Source organism: Colletotrichum truncatum (genome assembly GCF_014235925.2).
Source record: "Colletotrichum truncatum strain CMES1059 chromosome Unknown Contig_0015, whole genome shotgun sequence".
NCBI lineage: Eukaryota > Fungi > Ascomycota > Sordariomycetes > Glomerellales > Glomerellaceae > Colletotrichum > Colletotrichum truncatum.
Genome location: NW_027222412.1, coordinates 152,403 through 177,248, shown reverse-complemented (window position 1 = coordinate 177,248; position 24,846 = coordinate 152,403). Strand labels below are relative to the sequence as shown.

At 51.0% G+C, this 24,846-nt stretch overlaps 7 protein-coding genes across 7 annotated transcripts; 4 read left to right on the top strand and 3 right to left on the bottom strand.

Annotated features, from left to right (window-relative positions):
- Positions 1 to 806: 806 nt before the first annotated feature.
- Positions 807 to 2,516, top strand: CTRU02_215332 (C6 transcription factor; the record flags this gene model as incomplete). Its single annotated transcript, XM_036731524.1, has 1 exon — positions 807 to 2,516. One exon carries the CDS (start codon positions 807 to 809, stop codon positions 2,514 to 2,516), a length of 1,710 nt encoding a protein of 569 aa, XP_036576732.1.
- A 429-nt stretch (positions 2,517 to 2,945) lies between these two features.
- Positions 2,946 to 4,582, bottom strand: CTRU02_215331 (vacuolar calcium ion transporter (calcium/proton exchanger); the record flags this gene model as incomplete). Its single annotated transcript, XM_036731523.1, has 3 exons — positions 2,946 to 3,104; positions 3,173 to 3,393; positions 3,466 to 4,582. 3 exons carry the CDS (start codon positions 4,580 to 4,582, stop codon positions 2,946 to 2,948), a joined length of 1,497 nt encoding a protein of 498 aa, XP_036576731.1.
- A 1,490-nt stretch (positions 4,583 to 6,072) lies between these two features.
- Positions 6,073 to 6,417, top strand: CTRU02_215330 (uncharacterized protein; the record flags this gene model as incomplete). Its single annotated transcript, XM_036731522.1, has 1 exon — positions 6,073 to 6,417. The coding sequence occupies one exon, from the start codon at positions 6,073 to 6,075 to the stop codon at positions 6,415 to 6,417; it is 345 nt and encodes a 114-aa protein (XP_036576730.1).
- Positions 6,418 to 10,848: 4,431 nt separating this feature from the next.
- CTRU02_215329 (uncharacterized protein) lies at positions 10,849 to 11,592 on the top strand (the record flags this gene model as incomplete). The annotated part of the gene is made up of 2 exons (XM_070206437.1): positions 10,849 to 10,925; positions 10,980 to 11,592. The coding sequence occupies 2 exons, from the start codon at positions 10,849 to 10,851 to the stop codon at positions 11,590 to 11,592; spliced, it is 690 nt and encodes a 229-aa protein (XP_070059876.1).
- Positions 11,593 to 12,508: 916 nt separating this feature from the next.
- CTRU02_215328 (diphthamide biosynthesis protein 2) lies at positions 12,509 to 14,080 on the top strand (the record flags this gene model as incomplete). The annotated part of the gene is made up of 1 exon (XM_036731520.1): positions 12,509 to 14,080. The coding sequence occupies one exon, from the start codon at positions 12,509 to 12,511 to the stop codon at positions 14,078 to 14,080; it is 1,572 nt and encodes a 523-aa protein (XP_036576728.1).
- Positions 14,081 to 14,673: 593 nt separating this feature from the next.
- CTRU02_215327 (uncharacterized protein) lies at positions 14,674 to 15,380 on the bottom strand (the record flags this gene model as incomplete). The annotated part of the gene is made up of 2 exons (XM_036731519.1): positions 14,674 to 15,219; positions 15,327 to 15,380. The coding sequence occupies 2 exons, from the start codon at positions 15,378 to 15,380 to the stop codon at positions 14,674 to 14,676; spliced, it is 600 nt and encodes a 199-aa protein (XP_036576727.1).
- Positions 15,381 to 18,795: 3,415 nt separating this feature from the next.
- On the bottom strand, positions 18,796 to 21,792 carry CTRU02_215326 (uncharacterized protein; the record flags this gene model as incomplete). Its single annotated transcript, XM_036731518.1, has 1 exon — positions 18,796 to 21,792. The coding sequence occupies one exon, from the start codon at positions 21,790 to 21,792 to the stop codon at positions 18,796 to 18,798; it is 2,997 nt and encodes a 998-aa protein (XP_036576726.1).
- Between the last annotated feature and the right edge of the window lie 3,054 nt (positions 21,793 to 24,846).

The following is a 24,846-nucleotide window of genomic DNA, read 5'->3' as shown; positions in this document are numbered from 1 at the left end:
AAGCTGGATTTGTCAATGCCTGAAAAATTTGCTGTAACTCTGCAGCCACATTTTACAACACAACCGGGCTAATGATTAGTCAGTGAGGGGCTAAGGTCGAGCTTCTTACCCCTCACCGTGGGTCCAGCATGTTTGCTTGGTGAAGTTGTCACGGAACCTACTCTCCTGATTCGTGTTACAAGTTTCGTTTTGTCGGAATCGTCTGTCCGCCATATCAAGACGATGGTGACTGAATTTCGAATTAGGTCCAGCATAGCTTGCGCCAGATGCAGGAGGTCCAAGATTAAATGCGACAACACTGGCAATTTGAACGCCCCTTGCGAGAACTGCACCAAGAGCGGAAACGAATGCGTATGGCCAGTGCCCACAGCCTTACCATCAAAAAGATCTCAGCCTCCCACCATAAGCTGTGAGCCACATGAGTCACCGGCAGTCTCTGGAACTGGGCGTAAAAGACCAAGAAGACGTGCCACACATACGCAAGTACGTGAGACTGAGCACTCTGAGGATATTCTCATTGTTGGCCGTATCGAGCGGGCATTGTGGACAAAATACTTGTCACATACCAACACCACTTTGCCACGGAGCTATCTTTCTTGCACATTCCAACACTCAAAAGTACGATATATGATCTGAGCACAGGTAGAAACCCAGTGGCATTTGACACACAACTTGTGCTGCTGGGACTCTTGGCCCTGACAGGAAGATATCATCCGGAACTGGCCGATAGTCTTCATTGTCATCTGGAAAGATCTCTAGACAGTGAAGAGATTCGCGTCCAATGCGTGTCTGACGTATTTGCAAAAATGTTAGACAAAGCCCTAGGCTCATTTGTATCTGCAACTTCTATCGGGTCGGTCGAGCGGGTTCAGGCATTGCTTATGCTTGGTCTTTACGAGTGGATCTCGCCTAATCATGAAGGTCTTCGGGCTTGGATGCTTGTTGGGGCTGCGGGCCGCATGGCTCAGGCTCTCAGGCTCGGATACGAAGCAAGAACCCATTCTTCTGAACACTATCCGGTTATGACGCCCGACGAAGTGATTGTTGATCGTGAAGTAAGGCGAAGAACCATGTTCAGTTGCTTCATATTTGATCGACTTATATCTTGTGGCAAAGAGCGGCCCTCCCTAATACGATCGGAAGATGTTCATGTTCAGCTACCATGCGGCAAGGATGAGTTTGACTTGAGTCGCCAAACTGTCACCAGCTTTTTTGCAAGCGGCATTGAGGCCATATCGCACCACGATATAAGCTTACTTGGTCGTTTTGTACTGCTAGTCGACCTTTGGGGTCGTATATCTCACTACACCAGTGCCGGGGGTCGCTTTCTGGACCAGCACGTACCTCCTTGGGATCCCCAGTCCAAGTTCTTCCGCTTACGACAAGATTTGGAAAACTTCAGCAATGGCCTCGAAACTCCTGGGAAATTCTTGAGTCTCAGTCCTGCAAACTATTTCCGTTTTGAAAGCGCTTCCAGCACTTATATCTTAACCCATCTTTTAATGGCCCTCTGCAAAATTATGCTGCATCGACAATACCTTCCGTTCATACCAATCAATTGCACTAAGCCCTGTGGTCCCTTGGATGAGCCTACGTTCCCTCGGGGCCAGGTTCCTTTAGGTTTCTGGGAGCAAAGTGCTCGAGAAGTTTTCAAAGCAAGCAAGGATGTCTCTGACGTGATCGAGTTGTGCGACGAAAAGCTTCCTCACTCCCCTCTCGCTGCTTTCGTCATATATACTGCGTCATTCACAAGTATTTACGCTCGATATTTTCCTCACATGGATACAGAAGGCTATTTGACTAGCCAACAGAATGGCGAAGAGGAGCCGGCTGGAATTCGGCCAGCTGTTGTGTCAACTGGTACTACTAAAGTCATGTTTGATGCTCTCACAAAACTTTCTAAGTACTCGGGTGTTGCATCCGCTTTTGTCGCAAGATTTAATGAAGCGGATGAGTACTTCTTCTCCATGGTCCAAGACCACCACCGTAACTCAAGGCAACGCACCACTTCCCAGCATTCTGGCAGCGCAAGATTGAGTGTTCGTATGGGAGGCAACACGGGAGGCCTGGAAGAGTGGGTGGAAAGGTCGGAGAGCTTGGTTAGTAACAGTTCTATCATCAAGGAAAGTCAGCAACGCCCGCATAGGAGACAAACCAGCACTCAAGGGATGGAAAATATTATTGCCGTAGATGATCGAGAGGTCAGCAGACATGAAGCTTCAAACATGCGTGTTGAAGCACCGCCTTTGGATCTTCAACCCGTGGATTCGGTACCAAACGACCATGCCAGTATGACGACTGTTGCAGTTACACCGCTTTCAATGCAGGATAAGTTGACGGATTCAGGCGATCACATACGGACTCATGCATCACCTTCAGTGCCGCCACTGAGCAACGGCGGTGAACCTCTATTTCTGGAAGGCAACGACGATTGGAGTTGGGGCTTTCTTCATGATATGTACTTGGGCAGTGTGTCTCTTGAGTACGCAGATTCCGGTCCAAGTTTCTCATTTTAATACATATCAAAGTGGTTTTGTTCGTCGCAGTCCTAATGATGATCACTCGTCTTCCGAGGTTAACACAGCACGACAGTGTTCCCTGCTACAATTTTACGCCGTGTAGCTACTAGGCTTCAGAGAAAATCTTTCTTGTGGTTTTTGATAGCTGTCAGAAGGCTCTGTTTCTCCCAAAGTGTAAAGAGGTATTAATAGTTCCCTTTTCCACATCAATATGTAAGCTCAGTCTACAAAGAAATTGACAACCTGTTTGTCCCTTTGTTTCTCACATGCTCGCTTCATCCATTCTTTTGTTTTTCTGCTGAAATGTAAGAGAGAAGCTTTTTTTCAGAACCCAGAATTAATCATGCGGGATTCTCCGACTTTCCGAATCTGGCCGGCTCGATAGGTTGGTTCATTACTCTTGTGACTTCCCACTGAGCTTCGGTCTCAGTTTTCGAGATTCAACGCCAAAAGTTGTTGGATGTGCCGAAGTGTGTCTACGCTCATGGTAACGTTGATGGTTTCCGATCCTTGTAGGCCGTTGGAGGTTGCTACATCGGGATTAGGATAATACCAGCACGCAATAGCGATAATTACATATACAACCTAAACAGATTGGCGTTTGTTAGCTAATCCCATATATCGCGACTTGGCTAACTTGATTAATGACTTACGACAAGCAGCGCTCCCTCAAGCCAATTGGATTCTCCATCCCTTAAGAAGTTGCCTACAACGAGGATGGATAGTACGAGTAAAGCAATCATGAAGATCTCGAAATTCAGGTCCATGGGCTTTCCTATAGCCCAGCCAACAAGGACGACTAGAGGCCCGTTGAACAAAGCGGTTTGGATGGAAGGAGCGAGACAGTGATAAAGTGCCACGTTGATGACGCCGTCTGCAAAAAGTTTGTGAGTTTGAAATTCTCATGACGCACGCTGCCTCGAGCGCATGAATGTGGATGACTTACCCCAAGCTTCATCCACAGCAGTTAGATGTTCGGCAGCCTTTTCAACCAATGGAAGCAATATAAGGCCCAAGAATTGATCGGGTACACCACTCTCCACGACTTCTTCAATCTCTTGGACTAGGAAGATCAGAAGAAGCGTTACTATAGCCAGTGAGGCCGTGATAGCGATTGCTGTCTCTGTTAAAGTAAACTTGGGTTTTTCCATATCCTCCTCACGGTCAGCATCACGATGCTCATCCATCTCAATGACCTCATCAAAGATGCTATGTTGGCTACTAGCTTGGTACCAAATGTAGAGGAAGAAGGCCACAATTAGAGCGATCGAGGTTGCTTGGCTGATGCGCAAAACGTCGGCCTGCAAAAGCCTTTCGGTGAATCTTTCGTGCAAGACAGTCCGGAAGGGTGGAAAGTCTGGCAAAGCTTCGGACTTGAGGGCAGAATAAAAAGCACTGGGAATCAGCAGCCCAAATGCGGCAACTAGCAGAAGCCCAGTGCCAACCTCGGAAACGATAGCATGGAATTTCTGGCTGGCATGACGTATTCCACCAAAAAAGAAGCAGAGTCCGAGACAGAGGAGAAGATTCGTCAATATGCTTCCAAGAATTGCTGCTTGGATAATAGGTATCAAGTTTCCCTCATCGCCGTTGCCTTCTGAAGTATCGTGCTTGGCAATGAGAACCACGAAGAGGATGATTTCCACGATAGATCCAAACGTTGTCTCAATTAGAATGCCAGCTACCTTTGGCATTTTCCGTGCGAATTCTTGCCCTGCAAACCCAAGCAAGTTGGCAGAAGGCACCACGGCCACGTAGGCGGTTGCAAACTTCCATAGGTGTAGCCCAGGGAAGAATTGCAGAATGATTGCTACGGGAACCAAAGGCCAAAGCACATTGACTAACATAGACACTGTGGATGAACTCCGCCAGAGTACCGTCAGAAAGTGACGCAAATGGAAGCCGCTTCTTCCGCTCTCCCCTTCATGCGCAATGCGGCTTGAGATTGTCTCGTGAGCGGTACGGAACGCGGTGGTTGGGAGAAGCGGGGTCGATTCGTGGCTATGCGCCGTACCGCCGTTGCCGGCCGATGCCGATGGATGGGTCCCGTGGCTGTCCGACATGCTTGAAGTTTGCGGCAGAGCCGGTGAGAGCGGTTTGAAGATTCAAAATCGCGACAAAGGCTAGAAATATTGGCAAGGTTGACGTAGGATGAACATAGGACGAAAGGTTGGAGAGATGATGCGTGTTGACCGGCTGGAAACGAGGGGTCTGGGGTGAAAAGGAGATGAGCGCGACGTTTAAAGTCTTGGCATTTATTGAAACTTGGCACCACTAAGGGGGATGTCTCACGCAACCCATGTAAACCACTCAGAGGAGCGATTCCTCTTTGAGAGTGACGCAAAATATGACCAGGTGGGTGGATGGGTTGCAATGAATCTCAGACATGATAACAGCATCCCTTCCATGAGCTTTAAGCGGGCATGAAAACATTACACAAATCAGTTTTTTGAACATGAAAAGTCATTTGAATCAGAAAATGCAACATCTAGACGCCGCCACTGAAATTAAGTTTGGCAAGCGTAGATAGACTTCGCGATGAATCCCACGTCAGACTGTGGTTTGCAGTTGAAAAATCAAAAGGAATTATCCAGACCATTTCCAGGACTTTCTGCTTTTGAAACCAATACAACTTCTGTTTGTTCGATACGCACAACAACACGATAATTTTCCCCGGCTTACATACTTCAAACGTCATCAAAGCATACGTAGTAGTAGAACTGGGTGCGTTCGATCCCATCAGTGAAGAAACAAGGGCCGAGCGCCGTTCTCTTACTCCGCCTGAAGCCGATGGACCTAAGCGCCCGTTTGCCGGGATGACTCCATGTCCGTCGACTTCCCCGCAGTCCGTCCGCTCGAGCGCAGATTGCCCCTCCCCGATGAAGCACTCGTAATCATGGAGGCTTGGTTTGCCACATGGCAAAGATAGCGGTTTTCAAGTATAATGTGTTTGATATACGATGCTGTGTCAATCATATTGGCAATGCTCAGAGCAGTCCGCTGTCTTGCTGTCAGTGAAGAAGTATTCTAGTACGTTCGGCAATGACAGATCAGCAGTAGTTCGAAACTGACACATACCTTACGGTATATAGTTCCATTCTGCGTCTTTCAGTAACTGCCCACGGGCATTTAAGCAATGGGAAACGCTAAAAACCTTAAACGGAGGGTGGCGGCCGTCGCTTCAGCGGCCACAGGCAGAATTGTGTCTTCAACATCAGATGATGTTTGATGAGGAGACAGACGCGAAACTTAGAAAGATGTATGATCTCGTGACCAAGTACCCCGCCGCCGCCTCCTCCTCTTACGTCGTCGTACTTTTCCAAAATATAGATAAGCAGGACACCCTGTCTCTCATTCCTGCTTTCCACAAGCCAACGCTAACACTTCTGCAATCTAAATCTTAAACAAACAACACCAGCCCAAATTGAATACGTGTTACCAAGACAGCACGAGTGAGTCTCTATTTTCTCCCTTTACGATACAAGCCAGCTAATGCTTGCGAGGTTCTTTTGCGAACACCAACCAGCTTTAATACTACTTCCTCTCTATCATCATGTCCGAGAGCCCAACAACCCCAGGACGCCAAAGGGACCCTAGTAGTCCTACCTTTACCGGCATTCCTTCTATTCTTACTGTGCTTCGAGAGCCAGAATCCTTCTCATCAGATGACGAAGGGCGCGGGCATCATTATCGCCAACATTCTCCTGAGACAGCATCCAGACTGGCACGAGAAACTCTAATTAGCATGTGCAAGACAATCGGCCTTGTGGGTGCTCAACTGAACAATGGCACAAACGACTCCGACTTCCAGCTTAGGCAACTGATACACTTGGCACGTAACATTTCAAAACGGTTGGACAGTCCTGAGATCAATGGCCATCCTCCTCGATTCGAATAAGCTGGGCGCGAGCAACGGCGGCATGAGTCAGTTATTAGGAAATCAATAGGAGGGTTGGAAATGGATAACGGAGTTTATCAGGTTGGGTGGGAGACAGAACTCCCTGGTCAAGTTCAGGTACAGGTTTTAGGGTTACTTGGGCGTTACTATGTCGGGCCTTGCTATTAGTGCTCCAGAAAGTAGCCGTAGCGAGGTTCAGCTACTTGCTGAAGTCTCAAGCTTTCAGTTTGACAAAACGAGACACCGAACAAGTGAGAAAAACTTACGTAGGTCAAGATAGCATCTCCACACACGGTGTCAAACGCCAGGCTCCCAAAATCAAATAAAAAAGCTTCTTATTCCTAAGATTTCTTACACCGTTGGCCAACCTACATGGCGCGACTTATCACAACACCTCAGGATAGCTAAGTGCCATGCTGAAATGCTTCTGTTGATAAATCATTATGATTCCCGCCCAAATCTGATTGATCACCCTGTAGAAGTTTACCCTTGCTGAGATTCATCTTGGGCCGCAGAAAACTGACCGTGCATCATGACCCAAGATATTCGCTTGAGTGCTCTACTCTTTAGGTTAAATAGTTTAAGATCCAGCCGCAGACTGCAATTCTTGATGCCTCGTTCCCTTGAAAGGTTAAGAATGCTGCGGCCTACGCTAGGTGACGGTTATGAGAAGCCTGCCATCTCCATTCGCCAGCCCCCATTCAAGTAGGAAAGTTAGACGACAGCCTCGAACCTTCACGTTGACTACCTTGCTTGGCTTAGGTTCTCTTACCAAAACTTTGCCGTCGGTGGCTTCTGTCATTCGTGCTGTCTATTCTACGCAACAAAGGTACGAACAAAACCAAAGGAAGAAACCAGAGGAATAAGGTAGCGACACATTTTCAGGGATTTCTATAAAGCAAGCATATAAAATACGCTAGGCATTTGATTCTATTGAGTGCTACACCGCACAGATTTTCCGTCTTTTTGTACTAAAGAATGGCTATAATGAAAGAATCTTAACAAAGAGATTTCAATAAGATCTAATTACTATTAGCTGTCTTCTCTGGGTTCTAATTGTATCAGGCCATTGCTCCCTAGCGGTGCATTCTCAGCAAAACTGATATGTTTTCCGGTCAGTTTCAACAATGTCTCCATTGGTCGAAAATAATATGTGAAAATTTTGTTTAATCTCGCTAAATCGGCTCATGTGACTGACACCTTACTTTGGGGAACGATTTCAGTCATTTTGAACTACTATATAGTAGTGGTTCATCTAATGGTAGTGCAGTGCATTCTTGAGTTGGTGTCAGTTTATGGAAGAATATGTCCGAAGAAGGCCAATTTGCCGTATTGCAAAGACTAAGAGTAACATCTGATGATACTTTGCTTAAGGCAGTGTTTTTACTTCAAGTGTTCCCAAGCAGGTCAGACGAGATGAAATGTCATGATCTTGAATGGGTGTGGTCAGCTTCGTTGTGGTTGTAGGTTAGGGGAGCATGGCAGGAGAAGCCCCATCAGCCATCAAAGTAAAGTTCGTTACAGTGATTAGAAGCATATCGCTCCGTGGACACAGAAAGGGTGTGGTTTTCAATAATGTAGTCTAACGTGTGAATATGAGCATCATCGAGGGCAACTGACCTTAACATGCATTTGCTCAAGAAGGCAAATGTGCAAAATGAATGAGCAACCATGGCCGTGTCGGATGTGGTGCAGAGGGGACATATAGAATCGGTTTGTCGTAGTCCTTTACTTACATAATGCTCTTATAATCTGTAAGGTGTTAATCAGCCCATTTCGGAGTATGCGGATGTTGGATTTGATGACGACGTCTTGTCAATGGCATGCTTCTTGCGGGGCTTGGATGCGTATCAGCATTCTAGACCTTGTGCGGAATTGAGTTTGCCAATGTACCTTTGTATTCAAGAGCATATCATCGTAATGAAACGCCATTTCGATTCAATTATAGCAAGTTATCTCCATTTCTTGCGCCGTTTGATCATGCAAAGGAAGAGCAGATATGCAGGATGTGGACCGAACCAAGATGTCACAATCTCAACAAGCCCTCATAGGCCCTCGCGTCCGTCATAGTGACTTCAGGTCCCACGCCGCGTTCACGAGAAACAGCCTAGTTTTACTTGCAACTGGGGGCTTTCCACCGTGGCTCAGCAGGTTGTCAAAGCACAGGGTGGTTCAAGTGGAAAGTCCGGTACTTGGAATAAACCGCTGTTTGCATTGAGCCGAGGGTGGAGAAAGTGAGGCGAATGGTCAAAGCGAATATATGCACCTCCAAATGTCATCCGGACTGCGAGCTTAACGACGTGTGAATGCTCGACCGCCCAATAAGAACCGTCAAGATTGAAGTTAACTCCCCAGACGAAACACTACGAGAAACGAAACAACTGGAATAGTAGTTCAGTACTTATTGCATCAAACCCGAGTTCGTAACTTTGCCTTTGTACTTCGATATGGGCATTCTACACCCAAATCCGCACATTTCTTTGAATCGGTGAAAATGGCTGTATCAGATATGAAAAGCTTCTTGCCCTTTAGCGCATTAAATGCACTAATTGTGATAGTTTATTGGGCTTGTTTCATGAAATATGCGGACAAGGGTTGGATTAAATCGAAATTGATTTATGGTGTAATTTACGTCCTGCGGGAGACATTGCATCCTCCGGAGGAGCGATGCAGCCCGATACTTCTGGCGAACAGACACGAAGCTTAAGAACCGTTGGAGAATATACTTGCTTTATTTACGGTGCATTTCCATATATATGCAGCTAGGAAGAGTGGCCATCGGCTGATGACGCTTTATTGAAGTGCATACGTGACGTCGTTTCATATCTAGGCTTCTTCGGAGGGAATCATGTCAGTTGGCCTACTACATGATGAAAAACCGCTCAGTGCCACAGTTGATCAGTGTCTATGTCTCGGTAAGCCTTTTCAATGGCACTCGCTACGTAGCTCCATAATTGTTGATGGCTAGACTCTTTAGATTCGCCAAGACGATCATGAGGTCCCGGCGGGATATTAACAAGGACAAGGATACTGACGATAGTTCAATACCTTCAGGGACTAGGCCATCTTCGACGGTGTAAGCCGGAATGTAACCCGTTCGGACGTCTAGTCACTCTCCGGAGACGAATCCTTGATTACGCGCCAATTGAATATGAACATTACTTTAAGTTATCAAGTTGCTCGCATGAATTTCGAGAGTGCTTGAGACTCACAAGATCAGCTGTCTGGCTTACGTTTGACTAGGCAATCGCAAAATGCCAGGAGTACATGCGTCGGCGATAAAAAAAAGAAAGAGAAAAAGAAGAAGGACGATCAAGGTATGCTGTTAACCTTGGATCAAATCACCAAAAGAGACACTGTTACGTGTTCATAGTTTCTCCGGCAATCTTCTCCAGGAAGGTTGCCGTACACCTGAGTAGTGGTTGTTGATATGAGTAATCCTTGCGGCATCGTGGATGAATAGATGAGTGATATCGTATTTTCGATCAACAAAACAGTGAGTCAGCCATCAAGATCTTGGTTTGGTGTGTATAAGCGAAAGACCATCTTAGTCCGCTTGCAAACATAAGTAGAACTCAGGAGCGGGATGCTGGAGGGTCGCTCAGATGCATGGGCGCAAAGTGGTGCTGAAGTCGCCTTCAGCTATTTGCCCTGCCGGGGTCTAGCCATGAATAGCCAGCTCTGGTAACTCAATATTTGGTGATTGAGAGGTTCCCGAAGAAACCCCCAGGACAAGTGGTGGATCGCGAGGTCCGGACAAAAGACAAGGAAGCCGCCACACGATGCAGGGAAAGCTGGGTTCACTTCTCCCATTCAGGCAACAACTCATGAAGTTTAAAGCCCCAGTATCAGACGGCCTTCGTGATCATAAACTTTTCATTGCCTGGCTTGTCATTACGTTGACCTCCTTCACATCAATGGCGGACTAAACCGAGGGGGGCGACGGTGCCGCCTGCTGGTCAATGTAAGTCGCCTGCGCGAACCCGCGTCGGCCCTATTGGCCACACTCGACTCCCAAGCTGCTCTTTTAGGATGCCGAGTGCATAATAGACTTCGCGAGAAGACTGTCCTGCTTATGCTTCATTTTGGGACTTTGGAGAAACGAACTGTTGGAGATGGAGGTACGGGAAATGATGTGATGTGCACCCATCACTGGGAGGAGCAGAACCTTAGGGGTAAGCAAAGGGAGAGCTCCGAAGCTGCTTGATGGCCCAATGAGGGAAGATAAAAGGTATATAAGAACTCGATTGTTCTGCCATCATGTCCACAATCTCACTTCCAAGACACACTCAACAATCATCATCTCTTCCTCTTCTTCTTCAGCTCCATTCAATAATTACCAAGCACCCTACAGGGCCCGCTTTCACAAAACTCACAGCACCCATAATCATATTGCTAGCCACCTGCCTAAAGCCGGTTCTCATATTCAATATGCGTTTCAGCAAGTCTCTCATCATCATGGTCGCCGCCACGATGGGCGCCAACGGTGCTCCATTCGGCGAGCAGAGGTATGATTTTCAAATACGACTCACTTAATAGTTGTAATGCTAATACAAGCTTAGTGCCTTGAGCCAGTCCAATGCCCTGGAGGCAAGACAGGCTCCTCCCGCTGCTGCTCCTTCTGCTGCTCCTCCCGCCAACCCGCCTAAGGGCGACGATAAGGGAGATCGCAAAGGTGATCGGGACGGCGATAGAGATGGAGGCCGCGGTGATGACCGTGGTGGCAGGGACGGCAACCGCGATGGCAGAGATGGCGAATGTCGCGATGGTAGGGAAGGCCGAGACCGTAACGGCAATCGATGCTGCCGCAGGGACAGAGACGGTGACCGCAACGACAATCGCGATGGTGATCGTGACGGCGGTCGTGACGGAGAGCGTAATGGCGGCGATCGAGGCGGCCGTGATGATGACCGCGAGTGCTTCGTTGATGGCGACCGTGATGGTGGCCGCGGTGGCGGCCGTGGCGGCGACGGCGACAGACGCCCCCCTCCTCCCGCTCCCGCTCCGGGATTCCCAGCCCCGTTCCCAGTTCCGGCTCCCGGCTTCCCTGGTGCCGTCCCCCCTGGCTACCCTGGATACCCCGGATCCGTTGCTCCAGGTTTCCCCGGCGCCATCCCTCCTGGCGGTCCTCGTGGCCCTGACGGCGATCGCGATAATGCTCAGAAGACAAACTAAGCAAATCTGTGCGGCAGAGTCTTGGACACTCTATGTCATCATCTGGCAATTTCGACCGTTGAGAGGAGATTGCTGGCTTCTAATAATGGCAGGTTGTCGGACTTGAGGGACACAAATTTGAACTTGTTCTGATTTGTGGATGATATCGAGGATACTAGTAATGTTTTTTTCCAGACTGAGAGTACACGAGTAATAAATCGCTGTTTTATGAAACGAATTGTTCAAAGACTTGAATTGATAAAACGAAAACACAATATCTTTGTCTACCAATAGGATATCGCAATTGGAATTTGACTGCAGTTACCGGGAAACCAGGATATCTACTACACTGGCAATGAAATGTCTTAGTTTTCAAAACATGCCTTGGACGAGTCTGGGCTTGCTATGTCTTCAACAACGAATATAATGTTCCTTTCAACGTTTAAGAGTAGTCAAGTAACGAAACAGTAGTCCAGACGATGTTATTTTTTTTGTTCATTGCTCAACTGAGCCTCAAGGCAGATAGAAAGTAATAGGACAATATTGATCTGTAATTCAAAATCAAAGACTGGAATCATTAAGATGATAAAAATGCTGTTAAGAAGCTTCCGCATCAAGAGTGGTGATGATATCGTAGTGCAGGTTGAGAGACAAGATCTACGGACCAATCCAATGACGGCCGTTTGGAATTGGATTGTCAGGGACCAACCCACCTCCCGGTCGCCCCACCCAGCCGCTAACCTAAAATGGTTCACCTCGGTCAGTGATGTGCACACCATCCCGTTGACCGCGAATTTTGTACCCCGCCATCAGAACCCCGCCATCGACCGAACGATTCTTGCATGATTCACCCCTCCAGATCGAAGAAAACTTTTTTTTTTTTTTCCCCCTTCCGTCGACTCTCTCTCTCTCTCTCCCCTCCAACAAACTGGTGGTCATGGCAGACCTCGCATCGGCCCCCGTCCTCTCGACACCCGCCGAAAACCTTTTCGAGGACCCGACACCCGCGCCTCCGCCGCCTCCCTCCGAACCCCGAAGCGAAGATGACCTCTTCTCAATCTATGAGATCGAGCGCACGGCGCGTGAGTTGAAGGAGGCTGGCTGGACTCGTGTGGCTCTCCAGTTCCCCGACGCCATGCTCCGCGACTCGTCGTGGGTATCCGAGGCTCTGACGAAGGCCCTGGGAAGCGCCGACACCCACAAAGTCTATATCCTCGCCGACACCTCCTACAGCGCCTGCTGCGTCGACGAAATCGCCGCCGAGCACGTCAACGCCCAGGTCGTCGTGCACTACGGCCGTTCCTGTCTCTCGCCCACCTCCCGTCTGCCCGTCATCTACGTCTTTACGCGGCACACTCTCGACATCGAGCAGGCCGCCGAGGCGTTCCAGAAGGAGTTCCCCGACAAAGAGAAGAAGGTGGTGATTGTTGCGGACGTGACGTATCAAGACCACGTCGTCCCGCTGTTCGAAAAGATACAGTCGACAGGTTACACGCAGGTTCTGCGCACCGAGGTGATTCACAACCCAGCTGGCACAATCCCCAACCGCAAGATCGTCAGCACATCATCATCATCATCACCCGACGACGACAACGAAACGACCGAAGCCGATCTCGCGCAGTACTCCCTCTTCCACATTTCGACACCCCCGCCCGCGCTACTGCTCGCCCTCCAGACGCGCATGTCCTCCCTTCATGTGCTATCTACCGCGAACCTCTCGACAGACGATCCGACAAGGACGACGAATGCGCTTTTGCGCCGTCGTTTCGCGCGTGTGCTTACGCTGGCGACGGCCGGCGTGGTCGGCATCCTTGTGAACACGCTCTCCGTATCAAATTACCTCCCCAGCATCGACCTCTTGCGCCGTCGCATCGCCGAGGCAGATAAGAAGAGCTATACCATTGTCGTGGGCAAATTGAACGCGGCGAAGCTGGCCAACTTCGCCGAGGTCGACGGTTGGGTCGTGGTAGGATGCTGGGAGAGCGGGTTAGTCGAGGAGGACGCCGGGTTCTTCAAGCCCGTCATCACGCCGTTTGAGCTCGAGGTGGCGCTGAAGCCCGAGAGCGAGAGGGTATGGGGCGTCGAGTGGTGGGGCGGTATCGAGAAGCTGGACCACGACGCCGTCCGTAAGGAGGATGATGAAGACCTGGACGACGACGAATCGGCGCCGCCCGAGTACGACTTGCGCACGGGTAAGCTTGTGAGCAGCAGCCGGCCGATGCGGATGCCGATACGGTCGGCGAACGAAGCCAAGACGGAGACAGACGACGACGGCGACGACGACGACGGGGTGAAGCAATCGGCGCAGTCGGCGCTAGTACGGAGGGAGGTGGGCGAGGTGGCGACCATCAACGGCGTGTTGAGTCCCGGCGCGGAGTATCTGCGGTCGCAAAGGACGTGGCAGGGCCTCGGGGCCGACTACGACGACGAGAGCAGCACCGTCGTAGAGGAGGGCAGGAGCGGTGTTGCGAGAGGATATACGGTTGGCGAGGACGCCAGCAGGTCGTAGACTTGGGGACATTTTTCACGGCGTGGATTGAGGTACAAACAAAAAAGGAGAAATTTTAAAATTTGGTTGGAAGGGGAAAAAAAAAGGAAGCACGCAGCATTTGGGTCACGCAAAAAGAAGAAAGAAAAAAAAATCCAAAGAGGGCCGTAAGATATACCCTATTCATTTATGATGATCATGTCCTTTTTTTCTTCATGTTCTGGTCAGGGAATCGTTCTGTGTACAGGACAAAGACGCTCGACCGGTCCAGCCGGGCCGATGCGTCGTCGGAGAGAACCAAGTGTTTAGACAGGGACCATAAATAGGATCAGAGGAACAGAGGGAAAAAAAAAAACGGAAATGCAAATATAAGACGTTTAATTCATAATCGTGATTATTCCTCCACATACATACGCCGGTTGTTGGTGTTATTGACACCACACAACATAAATTCTCTGGACAAAGTTTCCTTCCCAAGTCTTAATCGTGACATTCCATGGTATCTTCTTGTATTGTTGATGACTGATTGGTTTCGTTTTTCTTTCTCATTTTATTCCTTCTTCATTATCTCATTTGTTACAACATCTAATTGCATGCGCCTCGGACCTCGCCGTTTAGACATAGACGCGGCGACGAGAGTGGGAGCTGCGACGGCTGTGGTGGCTGTGGCTGCGGTGGCGGCGGTGACGGCCGTGGTGGTATGACTTGCGCTCGTAGCTCGCGGAGAGGCGGTCGCCGTGCATCCAGGCGAGGACGGCGCTGAAGAAGAAGAGAATGCAGTTGATGATGCCAAACACCCACGAAGCCTTGAGCATGGCGCAGGGCTTGTCAAAGAAGGCATCGAGGCGCGGGCCAGAGAAGGAGAAGAACTCGGGGAAGGTCACAGTCCATTGGCCGTTGCGGGAGATGTTGACGCAGTCCATGCGGTTGATATGTCTGAGGTACCACACGGCGGCGATCAAGGCGCCGACAAAGGCGAGGTCGATGACGGCGACGAAGAGGGCATTCGTGCTGCTGCGGTGGTAGCTGAAGAGGGTGAAGATGGCCCATGCGAGAGCGAGGACGGAGACGATGAAGAGGACGAGGATGTAGTTGGGGACGACGACGTTGGCCTTGACAAAACCGTCTACGAACCAGGCGAGCATGCCCATTGTCGGAATCTATGGTGGGCTTGTTAGTGACGACTGCTCATACCTCGCTTACTGTGCGCGAGGGCGCGGGAACAAGACTACGTGAGAATTGGCGTTTGGTGGTGGTGAGAACTTACCAGGGTGATGATTTGCATAAATCGCAATGCTGCGAATCCCATTGCGAACAACATGATGGGCGAGTTTGGCCTAAGCAGGCGGCGCGACTGGAGATGACAGGAGGGTAGGAGGAAGATGCGCTTCTACTGAGCTTGCGACAATGATACCAGTCGACGATGCGAATGTAGCCGAGAGGTAGTCTGACGAAGCGTTCCGAGTTGGTCGCTGTTGTTTGCTACTGCTGTCTGGCACAAGTAGAGTGGGACAGGAAGAAGAGAGGGGAGGACAGTGGACGGGAAGGTTAGAAAAAGAAGAATCTTCCTAGACTTTTCAGACGAAAAAGAGGTTGGGATGGGGGGGAGGGGAGCACAATTAAGTATTCGGCAAAGAAGACCGACTGGAGGTGCGTCAACGAGAGGGTTTGGATCTTGGCGGGTGTGGTGTATGAGAGAGTGTGTGTGAGCGCATGCAGGTGTCAGCAAGTCATGGCAAGCAGGGTCACGCAGGGAACAGCATCAAATAGAGGAGGGTAGAGGTTGCGCCGCGGGCGGGTTAAGCAGCGAGGTTGAGCAGAAAAGCAAAAGCAAGGCAGTCTGACGAGGCGATGTAATAGGATAACGAGGGATTGGAGATGGGGATGGAGGGGGGTTCACGTCAAATGGGGGTGGTTGGGCTGAACCACAGTCATGGATGGTGAAGCGAAGCGAAAAAGATACAGAGTCGCATTTACGACGGTTTGGCTGAAGGGGTTCAATAAGATGCGACCCTGGTTGTGGGATGGGTGGCATTGCAAACCAGGCCAGGCAGCTTTACTTTGGGTAGAAAAACAAAATAAAAAATTAGAAGAAGCAACAAAACACTAGGGAACAAAAAAAAGAGTGGCAGGGATGGTTCCCAGTTTCTGTCGTGGATGTATTCCTGGGTCAGAGAATAAGAATAGGTTCTTGGAGGTTTCTAGACAAACAGACAGGGCTGGCCTTGCTGGGATTTGATGGAACTGAGCTAAGATGAACAGCTTCACTCAACCCAAAGAGGGGAATGGCACCGACGAAGAAGCCGACCGGGATATGGCGGACTAGAACAGGAACAGGAGTGTTGCTGTTACGTATTGGGGGAAGCCCGTGTGAGTGAGAGATGGAACGAGTGAGTGCATGGTGATGAGAAGGGAGCTCATTAGAGGCTGCTGTATGTGTGTGTGTGTGTGTGTGGCCTAGATCGATGACGGGGGTTGCAGCTCGGTGCAGTAGTTCCTCGAACCCTTTGACGGCTGTCTCTTTGCAGGTCTAGCTTGACTAAAAACCACGTCTACAAACCGCCGTCAAACATTGCACAGACCATTGGAGGCGCATGTCGCAGCGGCAGCCCGAGAGCTTCCTTCTGCCGCTGTCGTTACTGGCGCTGAATCTGGTTCTGGTGTTGGTGCGGCAGGGACGTGGGAAAAGGGTCCTTCCCTGCATTGGATGCTATGACGTCTGTGATCGGCAGTCGCGACTTCTCTCTCTTTTTTTTTACCCTCTGTCGGTCCCCTTCCTACGTGCAAAGGCCCTCCTTCCCTTCCTGACTGCGCCGGGGATGCAAAATTCAGCAGGGAAGGAGAGAGAGTGGACACCACCTCTTTCTTTCTCTATCTATCACTTTTACCACCACCCACCTCTTCCCTGACCTTGCATCTGGGCCTGCGTCCTTCCGTGTGCAGACAAACCACAAACTGCAGCAACAGCCTGTGCGTCTTCGTCATCCCACAGATTTGAGGCTTGCCGTGTGCTTCTCTTCAGCGAAGCCACCTCAATCATGCGCTCATTGTCGGTCTACCACCGGCCCGCCAGCCCTGCCTGGCCCAGACCGGGAGAGCGTCATGTTTCACTTCCAAACGGTTCACGGGTTGTGGAGTTTGTCTTTTTTTGGGTTCTTTGCTGCTCAATGTCCGTTGCTCTAAGCCACCAGTGTCTGTAAACAGATGTGCTTATTGGGTGTGTAAAAGTGCCCAACCACACCGTTGTTACTCCAACCGAGTCTAGAATCTATCATACGTCCAAGAGAAGTCGTATCGGGTATCAGGTACAGAGTAGGCAACGCAGATACCCAAAAGCAACATCGACAGGCCTTCTTCCTGCCTTCTCCGTTTCAGGGACTTCCCAGAACATAAAAAGAAGGGCAGAAAGGGCAGTCGTGTTCCCGCCCGGTTTCCCGGCCAGCAGCTTCGAGTGGAACCTGGAACTATACCAACTAACCAATGGGGAGCTCCCCCCACCCCACCCGTCGAGGAAACAACCTACTCGGAACCCAACCCAAGGCTAAAAACAGCGGGGTTGGTCACGATGCCGATTCTGACGCCCTCACACTTGCCTTGGGCCAGATTCTAGGCCGCACCCTCCTTCTCGCTCCCTCCTTCATGCCATATTATTCATACACTATCTATGTATGGCCAGTCACTTCTTCACCGCCAGTGGGTCCTCCTCCAGTTGATGCAAAGTAAAATTGTGGAGATGGATGAGGTGGCTGGGCCGCCAGCTCGACACCAGCCTGCACGCTCCACTGACTCGTTCCACCAAAAGAAAAAAAAACGACAAAAAATACTTCCACCTTGTCTCCAGAACCATCGGCGCCTGACTGGGGGTTCCACATCGCCGGCGTCCGCCGGGATTACCTCCAGCTTCAACGCTACGGCTCAACCGCCCGTCCACGTGCCGTCTAGAGCGGGGCAATCCCGGGTGGGCTCCTCTGGCTTCCCTTTTTTTTCTCCATGAGAACCGAACACCACCACTACTACCACCACTACTACCACCTCACCTTTCGCTAAGATGCTTCTTCAGGGGGGGGATCTGCGCCCATCATCACTGAAATCCCGTCGACAACCGCCGCCGCCGCTAGATCTCCCCGGAAACTTCAGCCCCGAGATTCGTCCACGTCACATCATTGTTGGTTCCCCCAACATTTTATTTACTCTTTAGCATCGACTTTACTTTTGGTCTTGTGATTGCCCGTTCATGTCTAATTGATGCCTCGTGGTCGTCGGAAGGTAGCCGAGTATTACAAACTCTACATAGCTCGGATGAACCATCAGTAGAAGAAGGGTAGGGGTTAAACCCTCCCTCCATTGTACGAGCAAGAGACTATACGTATTTTCCGCAGTAGTAACCCCTTAGATGTTGTTCTGATAACTTGAAGCCGGCCTTGATACCCCCCCGCCCATTATAATGGAGAATTCCCAGCGCAATCTACACATATAAATCAGACCGTCAATTGTCGGGTATCACTCTAATATTACAGCTACCGTCAACTTTTTGAAGTCTATCATGACATGAGTCCCGTAGGAGTAGATAATAGTAAACCAAAAAAAAGGAAAACCTTTTTATCCGTCTCAAATATCGCTTGCTATGTCCCTCGTCCAAACCCTCTTCTTTTCATACCAATGCTACACGCGCGCACATGGTTCTGTTGTCATCCCATCATGCTCATCCAACCCCCTTCATCTCACATAACCACCCCTCACGGTTCGTGGTCGTCAATCACATCCAGGTCAAAGTCCCGAATCCGAGGCCCCGTGTTGTCCGTCTCCGCGCTCGCTCGAACCTGTCGGTTGTGCCCGCTTCGTGACCTCTTCGAGTCCACCACGTCGTCGATAACAAGGAAACCCCCCGAGCCTGTGATACTGCCCGAGAGAGGCAGCGACTGCATATGGCTCGACGTGTTCGACCGCGCGTAACCCCCATGCGCACTGCTGCCTGCGTCGCTCTGGGCGGTGTGGTCTCGCCTACGCATCGGCAACTCCATCCCCTCGCCGCGCTCCACTCCGAACGTGCCCGCGCTACGCAGGCTGCCCGGCCCACCTCCGAGACCCTTGACATTGTCCCGAGATTGCGCCCGGCGCATGTTGGTCGCTGGACGACTGGACGCAGGCGTGCGTACACTGCTGCTCGTATCGCTTTCGCTAACAACACTGTGACCGGAACTGAACGGCGGCGCCGATCCCGTCGAGTAGATGGAACGAGAAGCAGGCGTCTGGTAGCCGGAGCCTCTTGAGGCGGTGGAAGGCGGTGCCGGGGGATAGGCAAAAGTGCGACCAGGACCATGGACAGGGCTGTGGACAGGACTGGTGTTCCCCGATCCACTGGAGCTCTCGTTGCCGCTGCTGCTCGTGTTATTCCAAGTGTTCTGGACAATCCAACAATGCGACAGCTCGTGCGAAGCCTCGTCCGGCGTGCCTGATCCCTTCCACGGAGGTACTCTTGCACCCTTCAGACGAGGAGACAGGTGATATGGGACGTCGTCTCGGTACCGCACATTGGGAGCATCTACGGAAACGCTCGCCAGCGTTTGGAGGATGCCGTAGATGAGAACCCAACGCCCCCTCCTAGCCACGGCCGGATCGACTTCGGTGATGCTGTCAGACTTTTCAAACTTGACAAATGCGTCAATGAGGTCGGACTGGGTAAAGTCCGATCCCAAAATGTAAATATTAGTGGCTTCAGTGTATGCCAACTGGACCCGTCTTTCTAAAGCGCCGCCTCGTCCTCCGTTGTTGGCCGTCGCTCCATTCTTCTTCTTGAACATGGATGTCTCCTTAGGGATCAGTGCCGGAGGGATCGACTCCGGAACCAGAGGAAACGGGTGAGGTATATGCGGAAATCGCAGCTTGTTATCATATTCCACGAGCATATCCGTCATTGGGATGTCGACATCGGCGTCGAACCCTCGGTCTTTCTCGCTGAGCATCATCCATTTGCGTCCTGAACGGGCCTCCGACATGTCCCAGATAATATCGCGGTTGATGAGGTAGTCGTAGAGAGCGCCAAAGTCCTTTTGGAGTAACTGGGCGGTGCCCCTTGTGAGCCAAATGTCTTCACCTTCCGAGTCTGGCAGACCGGCTGTTGGGGCTGGCGGCCAGCATCCGTGAGCGCGCGAATAGTGACTCAAAAAGAACTTTTGAAGACGATCCGCTGCTGCTTTCGCGGGCCCGTTGACGCCAGCCGGCCACATGTCACCGTACTGAAACTCTGCAAGTCGTTCTTCAGCAGCCTGGATGCGGAGCTGCGTCTCGAGACAAGCCCTTTCCAACAGTGCCCTGGTGATGGGCGTGAGCTGGTTGAAGTCGGTGCACTGCTCCAGCTGGTTGTACATGCCGGCACAGTGCAGGAAACTCTCACGCCAGCCCTCCTCCCAGCGTACTGCCTGTCCTTCTGACCATGCCAGGAGGCTGACTGCCGTCTCCGGATCGTTGCGGACGTCGTCGATGCCACGGGCGGACAAGTAGTTGATGATCGTACCGACATTGTCAGAATCCGAGGGAAGATAGGCGTCCAATCGTGAGTGAAGGTCTGAGAGGGCTTGTTGCAGCGATAGGCCGACAAGAGATGCGTGGTAAAGCAGGGCAAACACGTTTCTCGTCGTTATCTGGCTCCGCAGCTGTTCCAGCTTGGTCATATTCGGCGGAGTAGGGAAATACATCTCGTAAGAGATCTGACCATCGGCTTCTCCGAGATCCTCTGATATAGGCGGCGTCGGCTGGCCACGGCCCATGTGCGGCCGCAGCATGGGGGGTGCGCCTTGTGGTGACGGAGGCATGTAGATGTCCTCCTCTGTGGTGCCCTCGCGTAGCAACGTAATGAGATACCTCGACTCGGTGGCTTCAACAATATGCGATGATAGTCTGAATGACGGGTTCGGCCGCGGTGTCTGGCCCTTGTGACCGAAGAAGACCAGAACGTCTCCGTTGGGATCCCACAGCTCGGGGTCTTTTCTCAGCTTGTTCCATCTCTGAACCGGCCTTCCCGCACCGATCCATCGCTTGATGGGCGGTGTTGTTGGAACAGGGGGCAGTTTGGACGCTGGCGGCGGCGACGTGGGCAAGTCCGCCTCTTGATAGCGCATCTGCTGCATCTGCAACTGCATCTGCATCTGTAGCTGCATTTGCTGTATGGAGTCGATGTTGAACTGTTCATAGGTGTACTCTGGCTCTGGCGGAGAGAGGGGCGTAGGATTTTGGTACTGGTTCGGCCTCACGGTAGCCACAGACTCTGGGCGGAATTCGGATTCCTTTTCCTTGCGCTTGAAAGCGAAAGTCTTTGCTAGTCCTCGTCTTACATCCTCGCTTTTCTTATCCAGCCTGCTTCGCAACCCCGACTTCTCAATGCCGGAAACATCCTCCGTCTTGATGGTGGGCCTCCGGGCACGGGCATAGGCGAAGTCGTCCAAGGGTCCAACGCCTCCGTCTCGGCGGCCATCGGCACTGCTTCCGCTTCCGCTACCTATGCTGGGAGTTCCACTCTTGACATCGCGAGGCGGCTCGGAGAACTTGAGGAAGCGGGCGTTGGTGGTTCCGATGCCGGTGCCAACAGGCAGTGAGGCCCCTGCCAGCGGCAAAGGAAAGTCGGGGATGGGAATCTCATCAAATTCACCGCCATTGGCCGTATTTGACCTCGCTCTAGCCTTTTCCTTGTCGGTCTGGGTGATCTTCTTGCGCACATAGGCGCTTCGGCCTGACATTGTGACGGCCGAGAAGCAACGCAGCGAGGCTCACACAAAATTGATGAACCTAATAGACGACAAGGGCGGCTGTGGCCCCGGCGTCGGGGTCAAGCCGTGAGCAAATTACTTCCAGTTTACCAGAGTTATCCGGATCTGAGTGTGACGAACAACGACAATGAAGTGTCGGCGCGTCGGCGCATGTATCGGCGACGGTCTTACGGCAGATAAGATAAGAGAATTGCTCTTGGTGGTGGTGAGGCAAGTGTAGCCCACCTGTGGTTTGGATCCCCCTGATGGAGAAGGGACGATACGTATCTTTTTCGAATCAGGCAATTAGAGGGCCGCGATAAGAAAAAGACTAGAAAAAGGAAGTATGGACCAATGAAGGTGATGGAGGAAGGCAGTGTGGGGACTGCGGGGACCTGGGGGCCAATCGTCTGGTGTTGTTCTTCAAATCCTCGCCCGCTTCGGCGTCTTGGGGGGTCTTGTTGCGCCCGCTATGTGTGAGCGGATGCGGCCGCGACTGGTCGGGCGTTTTCCTGCCTTTTGGAGGCCAGGTAGTAACTGAAGTCTCATCAGCTCACGCCTCGTGCGACAAACACGATACTGAAATATGAGATCTGGTGTGTCCAAATGAGAGAGAAGTGAAAAAAATGGATGAGAATTTACTTTTGAAAGGGGGAATTCCGAAATCTGGTCCCCCTTGAGTGAGAGTCTCTAGGTCGATATGAACGGCTGTGTGCTGGGTAGATGACGGGATGCAGCGATGACCTTTGCCTTTTTGCCTTTCTGGACTGCTTTCGGGTCTTCGTCGGTCAATAATTTCTTCGCGGGAATACTCCACGTTCGGAGAGTTGTCTCTGTTGAGTTCCTGGGTTAACCATGTCGTGTGCGACTATCGCTCGTCCAACTCGGAGACAAGATACGCTCATAGACCCTCAATGAGCTCGGCGAGTCGGCTTGCTACCCTTCCTGTCTGTGTTTCCCAAGAGAAAGCACGGCACAGACACAAGCAGCCCAATGGCGGAAGCAATGAATAGGTAGAGAAGAGAGCAGAGAAGACCAAAAGTCTCGGGTAATGGCCAACGCATGGTGGGATATGTCCCCAGATATCACATTCTGGCTCCTATCCTCAAGCTACAACGCCCGTTTGTACCATGCTGAACGGGGCATCCAACGCCGCCTACACTCCACGCCCGCAGCTTCTACACACTATACCAGGAGAAGACGGTTACTTTTCTTTTCGGTCAATCATGTCTTGGCTTGCTGACCCCCCCTAGCTCGTACCTCCTCGGACGTTGTAAAGCCCCCTTCTCCAGGGTTCTGACGATGAGTGGCTTCTTGCATTGCATTGCATTGGTTCAGTCGATGGCTTGTCTCACGATGAGGCGGGGAGAACATTAACCAGACGGAATCGTTTCCTCTTCTGCGCAGTTCCTTTGCACTTTGTCTCTCATCTTGTCCACTATCCAGTCTTTCTTTGCTGTCCTCACTCATAGTCAGCCAAGGGTTATCAATCAATGTCTTGATAAGAGACCGTTAGTAGCTTTGGGCCAGCAAGGGTCCCTGTTAGGGGACCAGGGTCAACCACAGCCCAAGTCAAACGCACTGTAGCTCGGCGTACCACACACTGGGAAAAGGGATTCGAGCCCTGGTTCGGTGATCGATTCCGGCTTACTGGCCGAGTCTGATTAAATGATTCAACTGTCTGATAGATTGGTTTGACATTCGCTGAATAATAAGGATAAGCCTCTCGAAAGACAAGGTCTGTCTTTGGCGTTCTCGATGTTATCAGGCCCGATTCGGCTTTCTTTCTTCATCAATCATGGGCGTTGCTCCGACGGATTCCTTTTGGCATGATCAACTCGAGTTCCATCCCCAAAAGATGACCGCCCGTAAGCCAAGCAAAAGTTCCTCTTACTCCATTTTTCGACCCTGAACTTGAAAACATCCTTTTTGTTTTTTCATCCCGGTCTTCCGGCTGTCTCCCTGCCGGTTTTTCTAAATACCATGTATGTTTCAATAACTCAAAAATCTGGATATTTTTCTGGGTGCATCATCGCCGAGCGTCCAACAATGTAACGCCTGCTAGACCCTTGTCACCAACCCTTTTGGGCTAAAAGGAACCCCCAACCAACAATGGCTGCACATCGCCATGGACAATCCTCATAGGACCTATCTACGCCCAACGTAACGCAGACGCCAGAAAAAGCCTCTAAACAAAGTTCAATGACCATTTCGATGGTTTCATCGATTTCACTTTCTTTTCTTCTCTTCACCTTAAGCTGGTCCCATCGCCGTTAACCGTGGAGCGCATGTCCTTATCAGCAACCTAGATGCCCCTTGCAGCTACACTAATGCAGGTGAATTCGGCCGTCATCTTCGCATTCCCATGGGTCTTGACCCCAGGCTCATCGGCGGGGCACACCCAACGGCCGAAGAATGTCTAGGATTTGCCATACAGACCCGACCCTTCACCCTCAATCATCTAAAAACTAGCCAACCGGCCCAAGGCTGAATTGAAATTGCATTCGTACATCCGATTGTCTGCTATATCTGACGTTTGCTCCGTCGCTTCCTTTCCCCCATCAAGCAGCTGCCATTCTCGCACCGGCCCATCTCGCATTTCTGCCACGCACGGGTAATCCATCACGCCAGTTACCCTGCCATGCCACGCGCAGTGCATGCATCAATACATGGATCTTTGATTATTACCCCTTTAAACATGTCAGAAACCTATCTGTTAGGTAGCTTTGAGGTTGCCTAGGCCCGCGGAGCGTCAGGGTCGGCCCCATAACCCGCTCTAGAGCCATATGGTTTGTTCCCCTGGTTCGGCTTCATCCCTCGGTGTTGGTTTTCAGTACTGGCAGTACCGTCTCGCAGGGTTGACTACCATAGAGTAGCGGCCATTAACCTTTGACGGGTAAGGGTCACTACTAGAACCGGGTTGACGGCCCAAAAGGGGAATCGTCAAGTTGTCAATTCTGCTCGTGTCGTGGTGGAAATGGCAGCATTATGAAGAGAGTTTACCACACTGTCGATTGCATCCTCGGCGCCGTTTCAAGCGGTAGT